General features: G+C 52.6%; 7 protein-coding genes across 7 annotated transcripts; 3 read left to right on the forward strand and 4 right to left on the reverse strand.

The window, feature by feature from the left end:
- Positions 1-824: 824 nt before the first annotated feature.
- Positions 825-1,564, forward strand: K489DRAFT_316049 (uncharacterized protein; the record flags this gene model as incomplete). Its single annotated transcript, XM_033601129.1, has 2 exons — positions 825-1,268; positions 1,334-1,564. Coding segments are annotated over 2 exons (675 nt in total), but the record flags the coding sequence as incomplete, so codon positions are not given.
- Positions 1,565-2,733: 1,169 nt separating this feature from the next.
- Positions 2,734-4,790, forward strand: K489DRAFT_379062 (glutaminase-domain-containing protein). The gene is made up of 2 exons (XM_033604563.1): positions 2,734-4,595; positions 4,653-4,790. The coding sequence occupies exon 1, from the start codon at positions 2,970-2,972 to the stop codon at positions 4,353-4,355; it is 1,386 nt and encodes a 461-aa protein (XP_033461663.1). The 5' UTR covers positions 2,734-2,969; the 3' UTR covers positions 4,356-4,595; positions 4,653-4,790.
- On the reverse strand, positions 4,514-5,167 carry K489DRAFT_316435 (uncharacterized protein; the record flags this gene model as incomplete). The annotated part of the gene is made up of 2 exons (XM_033601163.1): positions 4,514-4,595; positions 4,653-5,167. The coding sequence occupies 2 exons, from the start codon at positions 5,165-5,167 to the stop codon at positions 4,514-4,516; spliced, it is 597 nt and encodes a 198-aa protein (XP_033461664.1).
- Positions 5,168-5,729: 562 nt separating this feature from the next.
- K489DRAFT_354831 (uncharacterized protein) lies at positions 5,730-7,385 on the reverse strand. Its single transcript, XM_033602508.1, has 2 exons — positions 6,626-7,385; positions 5,730-6,559 (listed from the first exon to the last, which is right to left on the reverse strand). The coding sequence occupies exons 1-2, from the start codon at positions 6,970-6,972 to the stop codon at positions 5,869-5,871; spliced, it is 1,038 nt and encodes a 345-aa protein (XP_033461665.1). The 5' UTR covers positions 6,973-7,385; the 3' UTR covers positions 5,730-5,868.
- A 3,150-nt stretch (positions 7,386-10,535) lies between these two features.
- K489DRAFT_316335 (uncharacterized protein) lies at positions 10,536-11,150 on the reverse strand (the record flags this gene model as incomplete). The annotated part of the gene is made up of 2 exons (XM_033601155.1): positions 10,536-10,773; positions 10,867-11,150. The coding sequence occupies 2 exons, from the start codon at positions 11,148-11,150 to the stop codon at positions 10,536-10,538; spliced, it is 522 nt and encodes a 173-aa protein (XP_033461666.1).
- A 1,278-nt stretch (positions 11,151-12,428) lies between these two features.
- On the reverse strand, positions 12,429-13,190 carry K489DRAFT_316200 (uncharacterized protein; the record flags this gene model as incomplete). The annotated part of the gene is made up of 1 exon (XM_033601143.1): positions 12,429-13,190. A coding segment is annotated over one exon (762 nt), but the record flags the coding sequence as incomplete, so codon positions are not given.
- A 1,959-nt stretch (positions 13,191-15,149) lies between these two features.
- Positions 15,150-16,714, forward strand: K489DRAFT_354839 (uncharacterized protein). The gene is made up of 2 exons (XM_033602509.1): positions 15,150-15,509; positions 15,608-16,714. Exons 1-2 carry the CDS (start codon positions 15,433-15,435, stop codon positions 16,374-16,376), a joined length of 846 nt encoding a protein of 281 aa, XP_033461668.1. The 5' UTR covers positions 15,150-15,432; the 3' UTR covers positions 16,377-16,714.
- Positions 16,715-17,374: the final 660 nt, after the last annotated feature.

Below are 17,374 nucleotides of genomic sequence, written 5' to 3' on the forward strand. Positions count from 1 at the left end.
TAGATGTACCGATTGACTTCGCAGCTAGCATATGAGGTATGTGGGCTCGCTTGAACGTGCCATTTTTACGCCCACGCATGTACTGAAGCGTAGCCAGCCACGATGATGGACGCTGCTACGAGCGCGGTCTCATCTTGTGGTCAAAGGGACGGAGAGAGACACATCACATCACGCGTTAACATCCGGATTCGTTTCACTTCCCGATGACATTGAACAACACCTTCACAAGCTTGATCATCTCGATTAAATGAACATCGCTGGACCTGCACTACCCTGGCACATGTCAAGTACTAGTGTCACGACCCTTCGATATAGCCTCGTGGCTAGCTGAGAAAACCAAAGAAATGCAAAGGATCATGCATACACGCTTATGGTGTGTTACAATCTGAACACGGCTGCGTTCCAGGGCGTAGTTTGATATATGCATGAACATGATAGCTAGCAATACGACGTTAAGACCAAATTTGACACTATAATTCGCTCATTCATGGTATTAGCCACACTCCTTGCAGTGATGCTTAGGTACGAAAGGGAAGGCTGTATGTTTGGAGGCTGGCTGAAATATCGTCAGCTACAACATTTAGAGGGACGATCGACCGATCCATCTTATCAAGTTCGAACAGCGAGCACAAAGGCTGTCACCCCATTGCTGACGACGGGCCAGCGACTGACATGCCTCACCTAATCGCAGAACGCATATATAGAGGTCGTCAAGACCCAGTTTGACGGCATTCTCATCAACCAAGACCAATTTACCCAACACAATACAATTCTTCCAACGTTTCTATCAATATTCACAGCATTCTATTTCCTCCAAGATCATCATGTCGTCGGCAACCACATACACCGCTCACATCCAAGAGTTCAAGAAGGATAGAGAACAACTGGAAGCCAACGGTTACAGATTGCAATTGGCCAAAGCCGTGTCCACCGACGGCGCTCTGCCGACTTCCAACGTGGTCTATGCATCCAGAATTCTGGCCCCGGATATGAGCATTACCTGGGAAGAGAATTATGGTTTCAACTGGGTGCAAGATATGTCCAAGCCCGGGGCAAAGGTCACGTATTCGGGCGAGTGGGTGGCTGTCAAACTGGGCGAGACGTTCAACCTGGATAAGACAGGCGGCTGGGTCAAGCAGAACGGTGCTGCCTCTGATGCTAATGCCCTTAATATTGGTTCCAATGATTACAAGATTCCAGTCCATATCATTGTTGGTGTTAAAACCGCGGACAAGGTCACGCCCCAGAACCCGCAAGGCTGGACTCCTGTAAGTTACAAAGCATTCGTATAAAGCGATCAAGCTTCAGATGCTGACCCACGAGACTTTTGTAGATCTATGTCAGCCCGAAGCAGATCCTCGTCAGTGGAAGCGGCCAATACGTGCCCAAAGAGAACATCGAGATTTGGTACGACACCAAGGACGACAGTGCCACGATGATCAGCACCCAACAGACATACAAAGAGGAGTTTGACATGGCTGGGAAGCCTGAATGGTGGTTCCACTGGGACCACACCACTGGCAAATGGCAAGATCAGGGCTCAGCATTTCCAGTCCCGTCCACGCCGATCGCGTTGAACGAACTCGCCCTGGGCAAAGTCACCAACGAGGACGATGCATTGCACGCTTGGCCGCTGTTCAACCCGCGCGTAATTGTCCGCACTATCCAATTCACGCCCGCCATAGAGAGGCTTGCCAAAGCCGCACTCATCACCCAAATCACCACCAATATCGTCAACGCATTCGGCAAGGCACCAACCATCAAATTCAGCGCCGACGACAGGAGTGTGACCGTCTCCTGGTCCCAAAAGTCGGAATCATTCGCCGACGTCTTCAGCCAAATCATCGCCAATCTCTCATCATCCTTCGGGAGCCATCCCACCATCCAGCTCGAGACCTCCGAGAAGGCCACCTCGCTCGGCATCACTTGGTCACAGGGATCATTGGCATTTGCGAGAAATGAAATCTTCCGCTCGGGAGGCGTAGGCGATGCGGAGATTGATGCTGCGCTCAAACTCCTGCAGTCCCAGGGCATTTTGCCGGCGGACGAGAAGTGGCAGATTGATGACACGCAGAACTGAGTCGTGCCAGCTTTCAAACTCGGTCGTGAGGCGCCGAACTTACGCAATGTTGAGATGTTCGAATCTGTACATACCTCGAATCTAGTGTTTTCGTACGAACCGTCGTCAGCGTGAGGCTGTGAAGCAGAATGGAAATGTCTGAAGAATTATTCTCTTCTTCGAGTTGTGATTGCGTGACTGTCCGTCTGACGACTTCAAGATGATCGGTACAATGGTCGATAAATGCCCGACGTGCAATGTGAGAGAAATTCTTTGCACCGGGAATCAACAGGAGTACAACAACAATGTATTCAATCAGGTGGTGACCACTGACACAAATCTAGAGAAGCATTTAATATTCTTCAATAAATACAACAATTACCTCGAATGAAGCATGAAGTGCAATTTTTGACTACTAATTAGTGTTATTTCTCCCTCTCAAAACAGCCATATGTTAATTCCGGATGATGACGATAATTAGTCCGCATTGGAGCTACTAAAATTGGACCAGCAGCTTCACAAAGACCAGGGAGCTGTATGCACCACCACCACATGCATGACGAGCAGCATGGATCGTCTGATTCCAGCTGCTGAAGTTCGCATCACGCAAGAATGCAGCACTCGACTGTCATTCTTATTACGAGAGCCGGAACAGTGTGTACATAAGTGATGACGAGCATAGTAGCTTGGCACGCCAAGCAATGAGGCATATAATAAGAATAAGAATACAATTATACCTCCCCATCATCGTCACTTGCAATTCACTTGCGAGAGATCCAAGAGAAAAGGCGTGGATTTAAAAAGCAACAACCCCAGGAAGCACAAGAACTCCCCAAAGATCTAAAATCCTCAAGAGTTGCATCTAGCTCTTCTCAACGTCCTCCGTGCTTAAGGACTTCGATCAGCAACCATGAAATCACCAATCCCCGACTACCTGAAGCGCGTCCTCGAAGCCGCCCGACCCGATGATTCCGGCGCTCCAGCAGGCTACATCGACGTTCTCGCGCGAGCAGATACATCCCGGCTAGGCGTCGCCATCGCCATGGTCGACGGCAACGTATATTCCGCGGGCGACGACGAAGTGGAATTCTCGATCCAGTCCATCTCCAAAGCGTTCGTGTACGGGCTCGCGATCGAAGATGCGGGACTGGAGCGGGTGTTGGAGAAGATCGGCGTGGAGCCCTCGGGGGATGCATTCAACGAGCTGTCGCTTCATGAGGGGACCAATCGGCCTATGAATCCGATGATCAATGCGGGGGCCATCACGGCGCATTCGTTGGTCGTGGGACCGAATGCCACGGCGGAGGAGCGCACGGAACGGATTCTGAAGGTCATGTCGAAGCTGGCGAATCGGGAATTGAAGGTGTGCGAGGAGGTCTACGAGGCGGAGATGAAGGATTGGGACCGCAATATGGGGTTGGCGTACATGCTCAAAGCGGCGGGTATCGTTCAATGTGATCCTGGCGAGGCGGTGAAGGGGTACATCCGGCAATGCTCGATTAATGTTACGGTGAGGGATCTGGCATTGATGGCTGCGACGCTGAGCAATGGTGGCTACCACCCCATTACGTCCGAGCGGATCTTTCCGCGGAAGAGCGTGCGTCAGGTCTTGTCGGTCATGACGACCTGTGGAATGTACGATGCGGCAGGAGACTGGGTTTCGAACGTGGGAATTCCCGCCAAGAGCGGCGTCGCCGGCGGAATCCTCGGTGCACTTCCCGGTCAAGTCGGGCTCGCGGCCTTTTCTCCCAAGCTGGACGACAAAGGGAACAGTGTGCGCGGCATCAACATCTGCGAGCAATTGTCACACGATATGGGCCTCCACATGATGGACGTCAGTCAAATTGCTCGATCTACGGTCAATACGGCCATTGTCGTCATCAAATCGGCTGCCAACAGCAAGCATCCTGGGAAGGAATCCCGTGCGGCGATTTTCCATTTGCGCGGAGCCGTCAAATTTGCTGGATCGGAGATTCTGACGCGTGCCTTGACGCGAAATCTCGGCGAGCCGGATCCGAAGGACCCAGGCTCGGGTGCTTGGGCGGATGCCTGTGCCGTGATCCTTTCCTTCCGCGAGGTGTTCTCGTTGAACAAGGTAGCGCGACAGATCATCCACGAGGATATCACTCGCCTGATGGCGGATGACCGAAAAGTGGTCGTCATTGACCCGACAGATGTCTTACGGTGGGAAGAAGAGGGTAAGGAGAGCCATCCCAAGGTGGTGAAGAATCAGGATGAAGCAAGAGAGTTTGTAGGTGGAGCTGGCTGCTCGGCGACGATACAGGAGGATTGGTGATCGCCCTTTTGGGCTTAAAAAGTTGATGTTCGATAAATCGAGCATGTCCAGCATTTGAAGCAAGTTTTCGAGGGTTGTAAGTTTGTGGAAGCGATTCTTGACTGCATCGCTTCTCGAGTGTCGGGTGCGAAAGCGCAAATTTAAAAGCACCTTCTTGTTCATTTCTTCGGCGCCTCTTCCTCCTTTCCACCAGCCATGGCCATCTGCAAAATCAAAAACAGTCCAATAGCCCACCAGTACCTGCAGAATTGTTAGCGCGCTCTTCAAAGTCTCCGAGGCATTCCCTGTGAAACTCACTTTTGCAAAAACGTCTTCTCCGGCTCCTTCCCTTCCACCTGTCCATCCTCAGACACAACAATCGGCTTGTTCAAAACCGGCGATGCGCCCTTCAAAACCGTCACAACCTCAACCTGCAAATCCTGTCCCGCAGCACCGGCCCCCAAATCCCCACTCTTGGCCGCTTCAAACCCAACATGATACAGCTGCCCACCCTCCGTCACATGCAGACGGAGTTTCCTAGTCCTATCAGGGAGGAAATTTGACGCCGCCGTCGCGATACCCGACCACGCACCCGAGGCATGGTAGTATCCAATCCGCACGATTGACTCCTCGGCCGGGACTAGCGGTGCGGTGTATTTCTTCACAATGGCGTTTTGCTGGTCGTAGGAGATTTGGGCGAGGCTCTGGGGCTTTGCGACGCCGAGTGGCCAGGCGAAGATGTCTACGGTGCGCTCTTGGGGGTCGGAGTGGAGTTCGCTGGCCAGCGCGGTGAGGAAGGTCAGCGCGAGGCTGGGCAGGAGGAAGAGACGCATTGTTGGTCTAAATCCAATGAGTGACCTGTGTTGTTGGGGCTTGATGTGTGCGATGAAAGGTATATCCAGTAAGTGGTTACTTGAAGATGTTTTGCTTGATGGGTGGACTTGGAAAGTATGGAGGTTTCGGTGGAGCTTCACAGTTCGACCCAATTGCATGATTAGGGTTGTAGTTGGGCTTAATTCGCATCAAATTCCCTGAATCAGCTCTCTGCCACATCTACACATATGAACGTCATGTCACATCGCTCTTCTGTCGATAACCGCATGATAAGTAGGCAGTGATCGTGTGATATTGAGGTGATTGATACCCTGGATCGCGTGTACCAAAAAACTGAAATTTCGCTATAGGTTGAGAGAGCGGATTAGAACCTTGGAAGGCCACGAGCTAAGGGTTGTATAATGACAGTAGGTTTTGGGAGATGGAAATTCCGGTACGGGACTTCCCGTCGCTATTATTACACCGAAGCCCTTATAAACAAGGCGGCTGTACGGCTGGTCCCGACGATGCGGCTTAAACAGGTCGGACTGGTTCACGAAGGGAGACATTGGAATTGTTGGACTCTATAGTGTGTGTTCGCTCTGATTGTGATTCACCCGTGAGCTAAAGGTTGATAAGATAAAAGAAGGTCGACAATTGTTGAATGCCAGCTGCTCCCTGCAGCCGATATCGCTAAAGTATCAAAAAATCACATCCCTGATCAATACAACGGCATATTAACGCGATTGACATAGTCCACATTCTCCTCCTTGGCCTCAATGCGGTTTCCACAAGTGCCAAAGATGCGGTCCCACAGGCGAGTCTGTTTGCCGTAGTTGCAGCTTGTTCTCCATCCCTGACGGTGGTGGAGATCGTGATCTTCCACCACAAGCTCGCAATCGACCATCTTGAGGAAGATCGATGAAAGTCCGGGCGTTGAGGAGCAGATACGTAGGCCCGAATGCCCAAATGCCTCACTAAAAATTAGGTACTGGTGACAGACCCACCAGTCGTAGAAACCCATGGGGAAGCCAAAAGCTTTCAAAACGCCGTAGGTGAGAAGCGGGATCAGGGCAATCTCGATAATCTCCTGCTCGGTATCGGAGTAGGCGGAAAGGAGCGGGTTAGGGTGCTTGGTCAAGTGGTGAGTGCGGTGGTACTGCCAGAGGCCGTCAATCTCATGGCAGGCGCGGTGGTAGACGTAGAAGAAAAAGTCGAGGACGATCGAGTAGAGGAAGAGTTCTGCGGGCAACCAGGGGCTCAATGAGACGGATTGGCTGCTGTTATAGGCGAGGAAGATTGTGAAGATGGGACGGATGGTGGTGGTCAATTCGACTGAGAGAAGGACCTTGTCGACGCCTACGTCGGGAACGGGATCACGGCCATGCTTGTCTCCGTCGAGGAATCCAACTCTGATGAAGGTGCTGTTAGCGAGCTGAAACACAATCATGTAGGGCATAGCCATGGGATATGCTTACTTCTTTGCCAATCGTGACAGAACCTTGACTTGGTGAATGGAGTTGATTTGAAAGACGAGAGTGTAGAAAATAACTGCAGCTACAGGGTGGAAATTCTTGCCCGTGTAGTGATAGTATGCAGCCTGGACCAGCATTGGCCAGGCAGCGTGGTAGAGGATCCACACGTGTGTCGACCATTGTGTGAAGTATGGAATGGGATCGGTTTTCTGGAAGACGGGGAATTTCGTGCCTTCCCGGTCGTGCCAAGTATCTAGACGATTGAGGATGTGATGTCTCCATGTCCACTGGCTTGGGTCGTCTCTCCAGGTCGAGACCATGGAGTCTTTGGGGTTTCGTTGAACACCCATGGTGTGCACAGTGTTGAGTCACAGATAGATTGAAGATCAGACTTGGTTCGTGGCAGTATTGAAAGTAGTAAATCGACGATATAGTATATGTGGAATGATTGAGAAAGGAAGTGAGGGTTTACAAGGAGGACAATGCTATTACCTATATATTAATGTGGACATCGTAGATTGAGTGAAGCAATGAAACATGGTCGATGTGCTTGGCTAGCGTGGTCGTTCTCGCATCGCACCCAAAATCCTACGAGACTGAGGAGAAAAGACAGGCGCGGCGCGGCGAACCGTTGGAGGGAGCCGCCTGATGAGGGGGACAGTGACAGAGTGGAGATGCAAGGCAAGGCTCACGTGGGTGGCGGCTGAGCTGACTACCAGGGAAGAAAAAGTCCCTGTCTGTCCGTCTCTCCCGCGCAGCGGAGCAGAGACTGGTTGATCATCCGTCGATGGGGAAGTGACACTAGAACAATCGTAGTCAAAAATGTACGAAAGTCTTGCAGAGGGACCTTTGTCTAGCACTCCCCTCGCGTCTAGACTGTCATTGCGTCGTAATTAAGGTTAAGTAATTACAGTACCGTATCCCGTGTAGAACCCTGCACCAGAATCTGGGGTAGAGTGAACCCAAGATGACGGATTGGAGGTGTCCTGGTCGCGGAATTTTGCTTCTGATCGTTGGCACGCACAACCATTGGGCTGTGCAGTGGACTAGCATGGAAGCGCTTCAGTAGATGACACCCGTCGTAAATTGTAGTAGGCAGCAGAATTAAAACGGTGTAAATAAATTGCAGTGTTGATCTGAGTTGCTCTAAACATAGGAGGATCTTGAGACGTCATCGTCGTCTGTGGACAAGCCATGAGGCTCAAACGACAACGAGCTGTCCAGTCAGAAGGTCCAACAGAATGGGATATCCCACGATTCGCACTTGCCGGGTCCACCGGAAGAGGGAGAAATCCTTACTCGGAGAGATCCTCACGATCTTCGAGTCAGTCGTGTTCGTTGTGTGATTTTGCAGGAGGATCGATCATTGTCCAGGTGGGGTGCATATAGTTGTCCACTAGAAACGTTCTGTCGGGCCGTTTGATGGATAGATCCGAGTGGCGCTTACCCAATTCGTCCACAATTTACGAACTTCTCGTCTCATCCATTAGATAGTCCATTTCTTTGCAGACTCACGCGGCTCCCTTTTCCCATGCACCCCATCACCCCGTCACCCACTGTGCAACGCTCGTCATCGCTTCCTTCCCCGTAGTGTCGACTGACACACGCCGATGGCTTCCGTCGCATTGCTGGACATCTCGTGAACGCCCAGCGACCTCACCATTGGAATTGATCTGACTACGAACAGGTGGCTCATCATCACAATCCTCCATGCGTTCATAAGCTAGCCACGTCCCCAAAATCTTCACAAGCCAATTTCATCCCGCTCGCACGTGTCAGAGAGCCCCTCAAGAAATGATGCCAAGAGAAGCCTGATGCATCTGTCACAACGGCGGCGGCTCCATCCACGTCAGCTGGCTCGTCGTTCTCGCATTCACCTTCGCGACGCAACCCATCGATGCTGGAACAAGACAATGCAAGGACTTTCCATGTGAGATGAATGGCTGGTCATTTGCTATAATCAAAGGCTCTCGTCAGACTTATTGAACTTGTCGCTACGCGAATACGACAGTCCATGCAGCTCTGTTCAGCAGACATGTGACAGCAGAATCTTGGATCATTTATTATCCGTCCTTCAGATCGAAATGGTCTATCGCAAGCCAAGAGGCACATAAAACTCTTTCAGATACAAATGAGGGATATGGGGCCACGTCCTCAGGCCATTATCGATAGAGGTCTCTGAACCATTTGGCACGTCCTCTTCGAAATTCGGCTTCCGCCTAAAGGCTGACCTTCCGCCGACGAGTCGAGTTGGCGGATGCCCGCTGAACAATGCCGAGTGATGAGACCTTTTCCCCAATTTACCTGATTGCGGTATCAGGGCGGAACGTCCTGTAGGATCCTGGCGGTGACTAACGTTTCACGTGTTCCACCGGAGCACCTGCCATCGTTCATGGGTCGAAGCTGGACTCGACTGTGCGACGAAGCGCCCCACTTATATGGAGTTCAAGAATCCACATTGAAGGCTGGTTGAAGAGATCGTCTCGACTCCCTGCATCAGGACCCCTTTGGCCTGAGTGTCGATCGATTGCTCTCTGTCTCCAAAACGTCGAATTGAGGGAGAAGGACGTGCACGGCTGAACCGAACAGGGCGTCGTATTCGTGGGCGCCCCATATTAGACGGATAAGGTCGTTATCGCCATGAGGCCCTTTCGTCAAGCACTGCGCAGCGAATCGAGAGGCAACTATCGACCTCCTGACCATTCGCTCGAGGCCAAGGCCAAGGCCAACGCCATTCCAGATCCTATTCCTATGCAACCAAGCATCTTATCCGTACCGTGTATCTATGATGACGTGGAATAGGGGCGTATTTCCAAAGTCTTCGCCCCGCTCTTGGATTCTTCTGTGTGTTACTCACCGCTCCACCAGCGGAGGGAGCAGCGTCAGGCTAGTATGATGTGAGTGATCAACGATGCGTTTGGCGATGCTCGCTTCTCACACTGCGCCTGCGTCTTCAAGAAAGTTGTAAAAATTGCATTGGTTTTCTCATCTTATTCCTGCCCCTTTCGCCGAATTAAATGTCACAAAAAGATACATGAATTCGATTTCGCGGGACATGGCAATTGATTTCGACGAGATTGGCATTGTCGGTCAGCCTATTTTGAAGTATGCTGTATATCTTTGCTTCACAATGGCCTCTCCTCAATGCCCTGAGCAAGTCCTATCGATTTGGCAAATTCGCCCCTCATGTTCCCTTCAGCAGTTCACTCGCTGGTACTGTGACCTGCTTTTCCCCAGGAAGTAGTCGGGAAATATGAGAAACTCGTGATTAGATTTACTCAGCCTTCGACGCTTCAGTGGCGGACACGTCGTTATCTTATGGGCACGTCGTTGAAGCGAGCAGGACGCAAAAGCAAAACCATGTGCTCTTGCTGTTATGTCTCATGTCGGATGCCGCACCACCTTGATTTCGATAATGTACCACGCCTCGCTGCATTTCCGATCTTAAGACGTAAGATCACGTAGCTGCATCATGACGCAGTCAAGCAATGCGGCAGAGCAGCGTTGCTCATCAGTCCACTGTTCGCTCGTCGGCCGGTGTCATATTCGTCCATCTCCGACTTTAGCAATGCTACGCTTTGTTCTGTCTGAGAAGATCTATTCTCTGAAACGATCACTCGTGGTAGTTGGGTGAAGCAAAATCTGCTTCCGAGTGTTGGCCGTCGGGAGGGGGCGTTCGTGGCTCGAAGATTTCCCGAGGTCGGATGGAAATGGCCTCTGGCGGAACTTATTGAGCGATGCTGTGATAGACGCATCTGATCTCCCTAGCTCAGCATCCCAACCGTGTCGTCGAAAACTGCTAAACGCGACTCGCGGTCCGCAGCAGCATCATGAGAACGACCCCTTCTCTCCTATCACAAATCGCACGCGTACGTGAGACTTTTTTAAAACCCCGAAATGAGACCAACATCGGCTACACCATCCAACTCGGCGCCTCCTCTGCGCCAGCATCCTCGTTCTTCTCCCACGGCTTCCTCCTCCTCTCCGCCTGGCTGGTAGATTTCTGGCCTTCGAGGACGGTATCCGGGATCTCCTTGATCCCCGGGATGGGCTTGCCCTGCGCGATGAGATCGCAGATCTCCGCGAAAGACGCCGGCTTGGGCGCATCCATCAGTCCACCTCCTGCATCTCCACCAGCATCGTCGGCGCTGCTGCTGTTGTTGCTGGCGACGACCTCCCCCGATGCGATCGCCGCGGAGAAGGCGGGGTCCCGTGCGATCGACGACTCTCCATTTCCCTCCGACCCTCCTGCATCACCGTCTTGGTTTCCGTCTGGTCCGCTCTCGACCCACGCTTTGTACCCGTCAAAGTCCACCGCGGTGCCCGCCTTCCGCGCGTAGTAGTAGCATTTCGCGCGCAGGGTCAAGTGGGCGATTTGTTGCGGGTCCTGGACGGAGCCGAGGATGGCGGAGAGGCCGCCTTGGAATTCCGGGTCCGAGGACCAGGGGTAGCTGTCGAGTTGGTGGAAGAGGGCGGTGTTGCTGTTGCTGTTGGCGGGCGGGAGATCTTCTTGGGGTTGGAAGGACATTATTTCTGTTTTTGTGGGGTTGTGATGGGGTGGACGCTTCTACGAGGGAGTGGTACTTTTATTTTTCGCTGGAAAGCGCGATTGGACTCGATGTTTCGGTGGGCCTTGTCTATTTCGTGGATCTGGTGAGGTGGTTGTGTGTGTCTCGCGTGGCGCGTGTGGTGGTTTGTGTTGATAAATAGGTGACGTGAGGTGAGCGGGGTTGTTGTTTGAGTGACGGCGACGATTACAGGGACCGCGGGACAAACAGTGAATAACATCGTCCCCATCACGCTGATGAAGCATTCCGACACCGATGTATATTATTTGCCCAACACTGTCTAATAAATACAGAGAACATCCAATAGTCTCCGTGTTACGCACGTTTCCCAATATACTGTCTGAAAATATGACAAGAATTAATGCGTATGGATTTATCTTAGAACATCAAGTGTGAATCAACAATGAACAGGTGCGAGGCAAATAAACCAAATTTACAGAGCCGATATTTTCAATTCAACCTCGTCTCGAGCTGATTGAGAGATGGAGAACGGAGATATGCAATAGGCATACGACATATATTGACATGAGCCGTGCTCCAGCAGCGAAGGAGTATCACAACGATACGCCATCTGTACAAATCTCCCGTCCCACCGCCCCTCTCTCACTCCATTTATCGTGCCAACCTCACTGTCCCACAGCAAGAGCACCTCCCGCACCCGCGACGACCGGACGGGCAGCAGGTGCAGTAACAGTGACGTAAACCGTGGTGAGGCCCGAAGGCGGCGGGAGTCCTCCTGTAGTAGCAGCCATGGTCGTCGGAGGAGCCGTGGTCGGCGCTCCCGTCGGTACTCCCGTATTGGCAGCAGCATCCGTCGCCACAGGAGGCAAAACTCCCGTATTGGCAGCGGTTCGACCAGGACACGTAGGCGCCACGCTCCCGATCTGCGCGGCATTGTTACAGTCGACGTAAGCGGTCAGCACGCCGTTGACTTTGAGTGCGGTGCCTTGCGGTTCGAGGACGTATGTTGTCCCGGAAGCGGCGAAGGTTGCGCCTTCGAGTCGGTATTGCATGGAGATCGTTGGGGAGGCGGCGGCGGCTTTGATGTTGGCGAGGGTTTGGCCGGCGGTGATGATGGTCGGGGTCGGGGTGAGGGCTGTTCGGGCGGAGTAGTCGGACACGGCGGCGAGTTGGGGGTCTTGTTGGAGGATGGTGTGGATTGGGGAGGAAGCATCTGCGACGGCGGCACGGTTGGCGATGTTGGATCCTCCGCTGGGGGACTTGGCGGGGCTGGTGCCGATGTCAAAGTCCATGCAAGTGGTGTAGTATTCGTCCTTGCCGTATGGCGCACCGAGAGATCCGACCGCGGTCTGCCAGGACCAGACCCAGTAGACGGTGAGACTGGAGCCATCGACCTGCTTTGGTATTTGGATATCGGTCTCGCACCACTGTTCGACTTGGGAGGTTGGCTGGTTTTGCACGTGGTTGGCATTCGCTTGCTGTCGGAAGAGGGAAACGGCGGAGTTGCTGATCTGGTGGCAGCGGCCGTCATCGAAGTCCTGGGCACCGATCAAGAACCCTTTGCCATTACCGCCCTTGCCATCGGCTGTCCACTGGAGGACGTCCAGGATCTTTGCCGACGAATCTGGAGCAGTGGTACCATAGACATAGACCGTCCCACCACCGCTTGGTTTACCGGCTTGCACCCACGGTTGAGTGACATGACCATTCTCGAGATATTTCATCGCGACCCAATCTCCCGGTGCAACCGCCAACTTGGGGTATTTGGCACTGTAATTGGGTGTCCTTTGAGACGGATGACACAGCATGTCCGTTTGATCGATCCTGATTCGACCCGAGGACAAGGGTGGCAGGAGATAGTTGTCACTGTCGCCGGTGAAGCCTTGATCGGTTCGAGCGACGTACCCACGAGGATAGCCATAGTCGCCAGTGTATGAGCCATTTGAGCCGATGACTTGGAGCTGCTCAATCCAAGTGTGTGCTTGAGAGGCAACGGCGAAGAGCGCCGCCGAGGTGAGGAATTGTTTCAAGCCTTGCATGTTGACGAATGTTGAGTGCGATGTGTATTAGAGGAGGGTCACCTTGATCCAGCAAGGGCCGAACGATGCAACGAGGTCAATGATTCGAGCAAGAAGAAGAGGACGATGTCGATCAAGGTGTGTTGATGACGGTACGATATCTGCAAGTCGCCAGCGACTGTAACAAATGCAAACGAAAAAAGCAATAAGAACGCAATATACAAGCAAGCAAAGAGATAATCAAAGAAAAATAAGGAAGAGATCGACGAAAGAAGACAGAGATGGGCGAAGATGGGGATTAGTAGTACTGGAGTGAGAAGAACAATACGAGCAAGGGAATGTGTCGGACCCACTTACATTCTCACAAACACACACACCTGCCACGGGCCTTACGTATCACTTGAACAATGCGCTCTCGGAAGTCGGAACAATCATGACGAAGAATTCTCTCTCATTCCGGCAGATTGCATGGCAGCAACAGCAGGGCGCCAAAACAGAGATAGAGAGGGAAATGAGAGAGACGGACAACACGCGCCGAGTAGAATACCTCGCGTTCTAGAGTGTCGCGTGCAACTTGAGGATCTCCTACTTGGAACAAAAGAATTCCGACTTGACGCGTGCGCGTGGTCGCCATGACTGAAACCAGAGTGCCATGATCGACAGGCTCACGAAGGACGAATGCCGACGACACGAGGAGACGATAGTGAGACTGGGAACAACGCCAGCGCGAAACATGTCATCGGGAGTTATTTTCGGATCCTGCTTCGAGAGCGATGGAGAGCGAGATTCCAGAGCGTGTCGACCATAGGAAGTGGATTTGGCGCCCGAGTTTGATGAGCAGCGTTAGACGAATACAGGGAAGTGTCGTCGAAATGGCCTGTCGTGGACTTGTTTCACCGGCGCTTGCAGTTTCGTGGTGAAGCGCCGGTCTGGAGCTCATTGGCTGGCGATTGTCCTTTCCAGATCTCGCGGGATGTTAGAGTGTCCCGTAGTGCTCACCTAACATTTTCGTAGCTATAGTGCACCGTAAGGTTACCCTACTCCTGGAATTTCCATGAACCTAAAGTCCCTCCAACTCGAATAACTGTCGCTCTCTGCGTCTCTCTCCCTCTCATGTCTAGTAAAGTGCAATACTCCCAGACGGGTGTTGTGTTATGCTGCACTCGCCCAGTCGTCTGCTCCTGGTCACGAAAAGTTCAAGGGCTAATGAGCCGATGGACGATATTGCGGTCATCGCGAAGTGTCTCATGAAATACAGTACACATGACTGACGAGGGAAAACTTGTAGTGCTGTAAGAGCGACGTGAGGAACGACATGGTGAACGATGTCCGAGCGTTGATATCGAGTCGGTGGTGTTGGCCGCATTGGGAGTCCTTGATACTGTATACCTAGGTACCTAGGCATGTCACCAGAATCAATCTGATCACCAACGGATGGCCGACTCGATGTCACGGTTGAACGAGGATGCCGTGAAGAAACCAAGGTACTGTTTGTATACTTGAGTTAATCCTCGACATATTCCAAGAGCGTACATGTACACTGTGGATTGATTACATATATCTGCTGTCGTCCATGGATCATACGCAAATACGGGAGCCCTGACGCCGGGTTTGATTGTTGTTTTGGGGCCGTTGGCGGCCATGTGGGGAAACCCTGATGATGATGATGATGTTCGTGGACCCAAGCAGCAGCAGACGAAGAATCGCCGAAACGACCGAGGTCCCGCTGGAATTTCTTGGATTGCCCCATGTGTACAGCGCTGGATGTGGCAGATCATCACCATTCATTCGGAGCTCGCCCGCCTCACTGTTGACTCGTTCGTCGCCGGGATTTGACCGTTCATGGTAGATTGATGATGGTCCAAGGTACCGGTACTGCTTCTACAGTCTATGGTAGCTAACGAGAGAGATGTCTATGCATCGGCGCACAGTAGACATTATGCAGCCCGTAGGCGTTGTTCCCGGCTGACCTGGAATCCGCCGCCATCTGCTGCATCCATCTATGCTCTCCCTCCTTATGTGTATATGTATATGTACCGTCCTGTATCTTTCACTCTCCTTGTCGCATCGTGATCGCGTCGCATCTACATACGTCGTGTACCTCTCAAGCCGACCGCCAGTCACTCCTTGATCTCAACATCACCATCACTCCTTGAGCTATTGGATCTCTACCCTTTTCTCAGTGCTCCTGGACCACTCTTCTGCAGGACCATAGATATCGCTCAACCGCTGTCGAATCAACGGCCACCCGATTACCATCAACATGTCGGAGAAGTCTATCCAACCAAAGGTCAACGGCCTGTTGGCCAACACTGATCGCGTCATTCTGCGACTGAACAAGTACGCCTTCAACTCGCTTCTCCCATTGCGACTTACGATCCCGCGCATGCGCGTAAACAATTGATAATCCATATTAACCTTTTCCTTTCTGTCCACAGACTCATAGCGAGCCCAGGCGGCCTCAGCACCTTCCTCTCCACCGTCAATTACACCCTCTACTTGCTCACCTACCTTGAGGCCAAGTCCGGCCCATTCAAAGCGCGCCTCGACGCCCTCCTCCAACGCAATGCCGCCACCGCCGGCAAGACCGTCGCCATCCCCACCGGTCCCTCCAACATCGCCGCCCTAGGAAGCTCCATCTCCCAGACCCGTACCCTCCTCCGCTGCCTCGGCCTCTTCCCGATGTACGCCTGGGCGCGCAGCCTGTCCGGCGGCGCCAAGGGCTCCGACGCCGTCCTGCACCAAATCGCCGTGGTGCAATGCGCCTTCTACACCATCTACCAATTCCTCGAGAGCGCCGCTTTCCTCACCGACGTGAAAGTCGTCCCCGCGACCTGGTCCTCCCGCTGGACCGCCAGCTCCGGCGGCACCACGGCCGTCATCTACAAGTGGAGCTACCGCATGTGGATGTTCGGCATCGCCTGCGATTTCGTGCGCATGGCCCGCGAGGCCCAGCTCACCCGCGAGAAGCGCGCGCGATACACGTACAAGGAGAAGGACGACCGCAGCGTGGCGGTCGCGGACCAGGCGGCGGATGAGAAGTTCTACACCGATCTTGTGGTCCCGCTCGCGTGGTTCCCCATGGCGTTCCACTACTCTGAGTGGAACGGCGCGGGTGTGCCTGGGTGGAATTTGGGTTGGATGGGATTCTCGGGTCTCGTGGCGAGTTATACTAAGGCGAAGAATCAGTGGGCGGCTACTGCGTAGGTTGAGGGAGAGATGTCAGTTGAGGAGGAAGAGCAGGAGGAGGAGATATTGTGATGTCAAAGTGGGATGTAGAGGGAGCGGGTATGCGCTCTGGATCGGATCAGGGATGATTTAATGTTGTGAGATCTGGACATTTGTTTTTGGATGTCTGGTTTAAAAATTGGGAACTTGGGCAAGGATGCAGGTTTTTATTTTCATTTCTTATTCGAAGTTGTCCTTCAGATCTATCGTTAAGGGAATGTCTCGTCTCGTTGATCATTTTCTCCGTGTCTCAGATCACGTCTCCGTCATGCCGGATGCACCGAATTGAAAGGGTTCGAGAGAGCTACTTGGCGAAGATTGAGCTTATCGGATATTCCACCATTGCGAGCATACATGCCACTCTGTGCGGTGCAATCGAATAATTACCGACCTTATTAATAATAGTACTAGCGATACTCTAGCCGCGGTCGCTTATATCTCTACGAGCACGAGCCCGCTCCGCGCACGTTGCGCTCAAGTCTCAAAGGCAATCGCGGAGCGACCGACCACTGAACGCAGCGAGCCCAGATATGCGCGAACGATTCACCCGAGTTCGAGGAAACCAAATGGTCTCATTGTCCACCCCCATGGCGAGCGGAAGACGAAGCACCGCCATGCCGGTGTCTGACATCAATTGACGAAGTCCAGCGCACTGCCATTGGAATATCGCGATAACAATTGCGCGGATTCCAATGGCGTCGCCGCCAACATGCCGCTATGTAGTAGGCTGATAGATTTGCTTATTGCTGAAAGAGCATCCCGGCTAGCTCATCAAACAGGCACGCCAGAGCAAATGCTGCATGTAGCACGTGCATGCGTGCGTAACCATCGAAGACAGCGCTCGTGCAGCATCAACAGATTATTTGCCTCCACTAATGCGCATTAGCCGTAGTGAAGCCCATCGTCGACGAAGTCGATCGTCAATTATTGTCGCGATGCTGAACCCAAAATCAGGTCATTGGTTTAGTTTCATTCAT

This window comes from Dissoconium aciculare (genome assembly GCF_010015565.1).
Source record: "Dissoconium aciculare CBS 342.82 unplaced genomic scaffold K489scaffold_4, whole genome shotgun sequence".
NCBI lineage: Eukaryota > Fungi > Ascomycota > Dothideomycetes > Mycosphaerellales > Dissoconiaceae > Dissoconium > Dissoconium aciculare.

Bases quoted from the DNA above. Each gene is read 5' to 3' on its own strand.
- K489DRAFT_379062 (XM_033604563.1), top strand. From the start codon at position 2,970: ATGAAATCACCAATCCCCGACTACCTGAAGCGCGTCCTCGAAGCCGCC.
- K489DRAFT_354831 (XM_033602508.1), bottom strand. From the start codon at position 6,972: ATGGGTGTTCAACGAAACCCCAAAGACTCCATGGTCTCGACCTGGAGA. The intron at 6,560-6,625 runs GTAAGCATATCC...CACCTTCATCAG, and splicing joins CTGTCACGATTGGCAAAGAA to AGTTGGATTCCTCGACGGAG.
- K489DRAFT_354839 (XM_033602509.1), top strand. From the start codon at position 15,433: ATGTCGGAGAAGTCTATCCAACCAAAGGTCAACGGCCTGTTGGCCAAC. The intron at 15,510-15,607 runs GTACGCCTTCAA...TTCTGTCCACAG, and splicing joins GTCATTCTGCGACTGAACAA to ACTCATAGCGAGCCCAGGCG.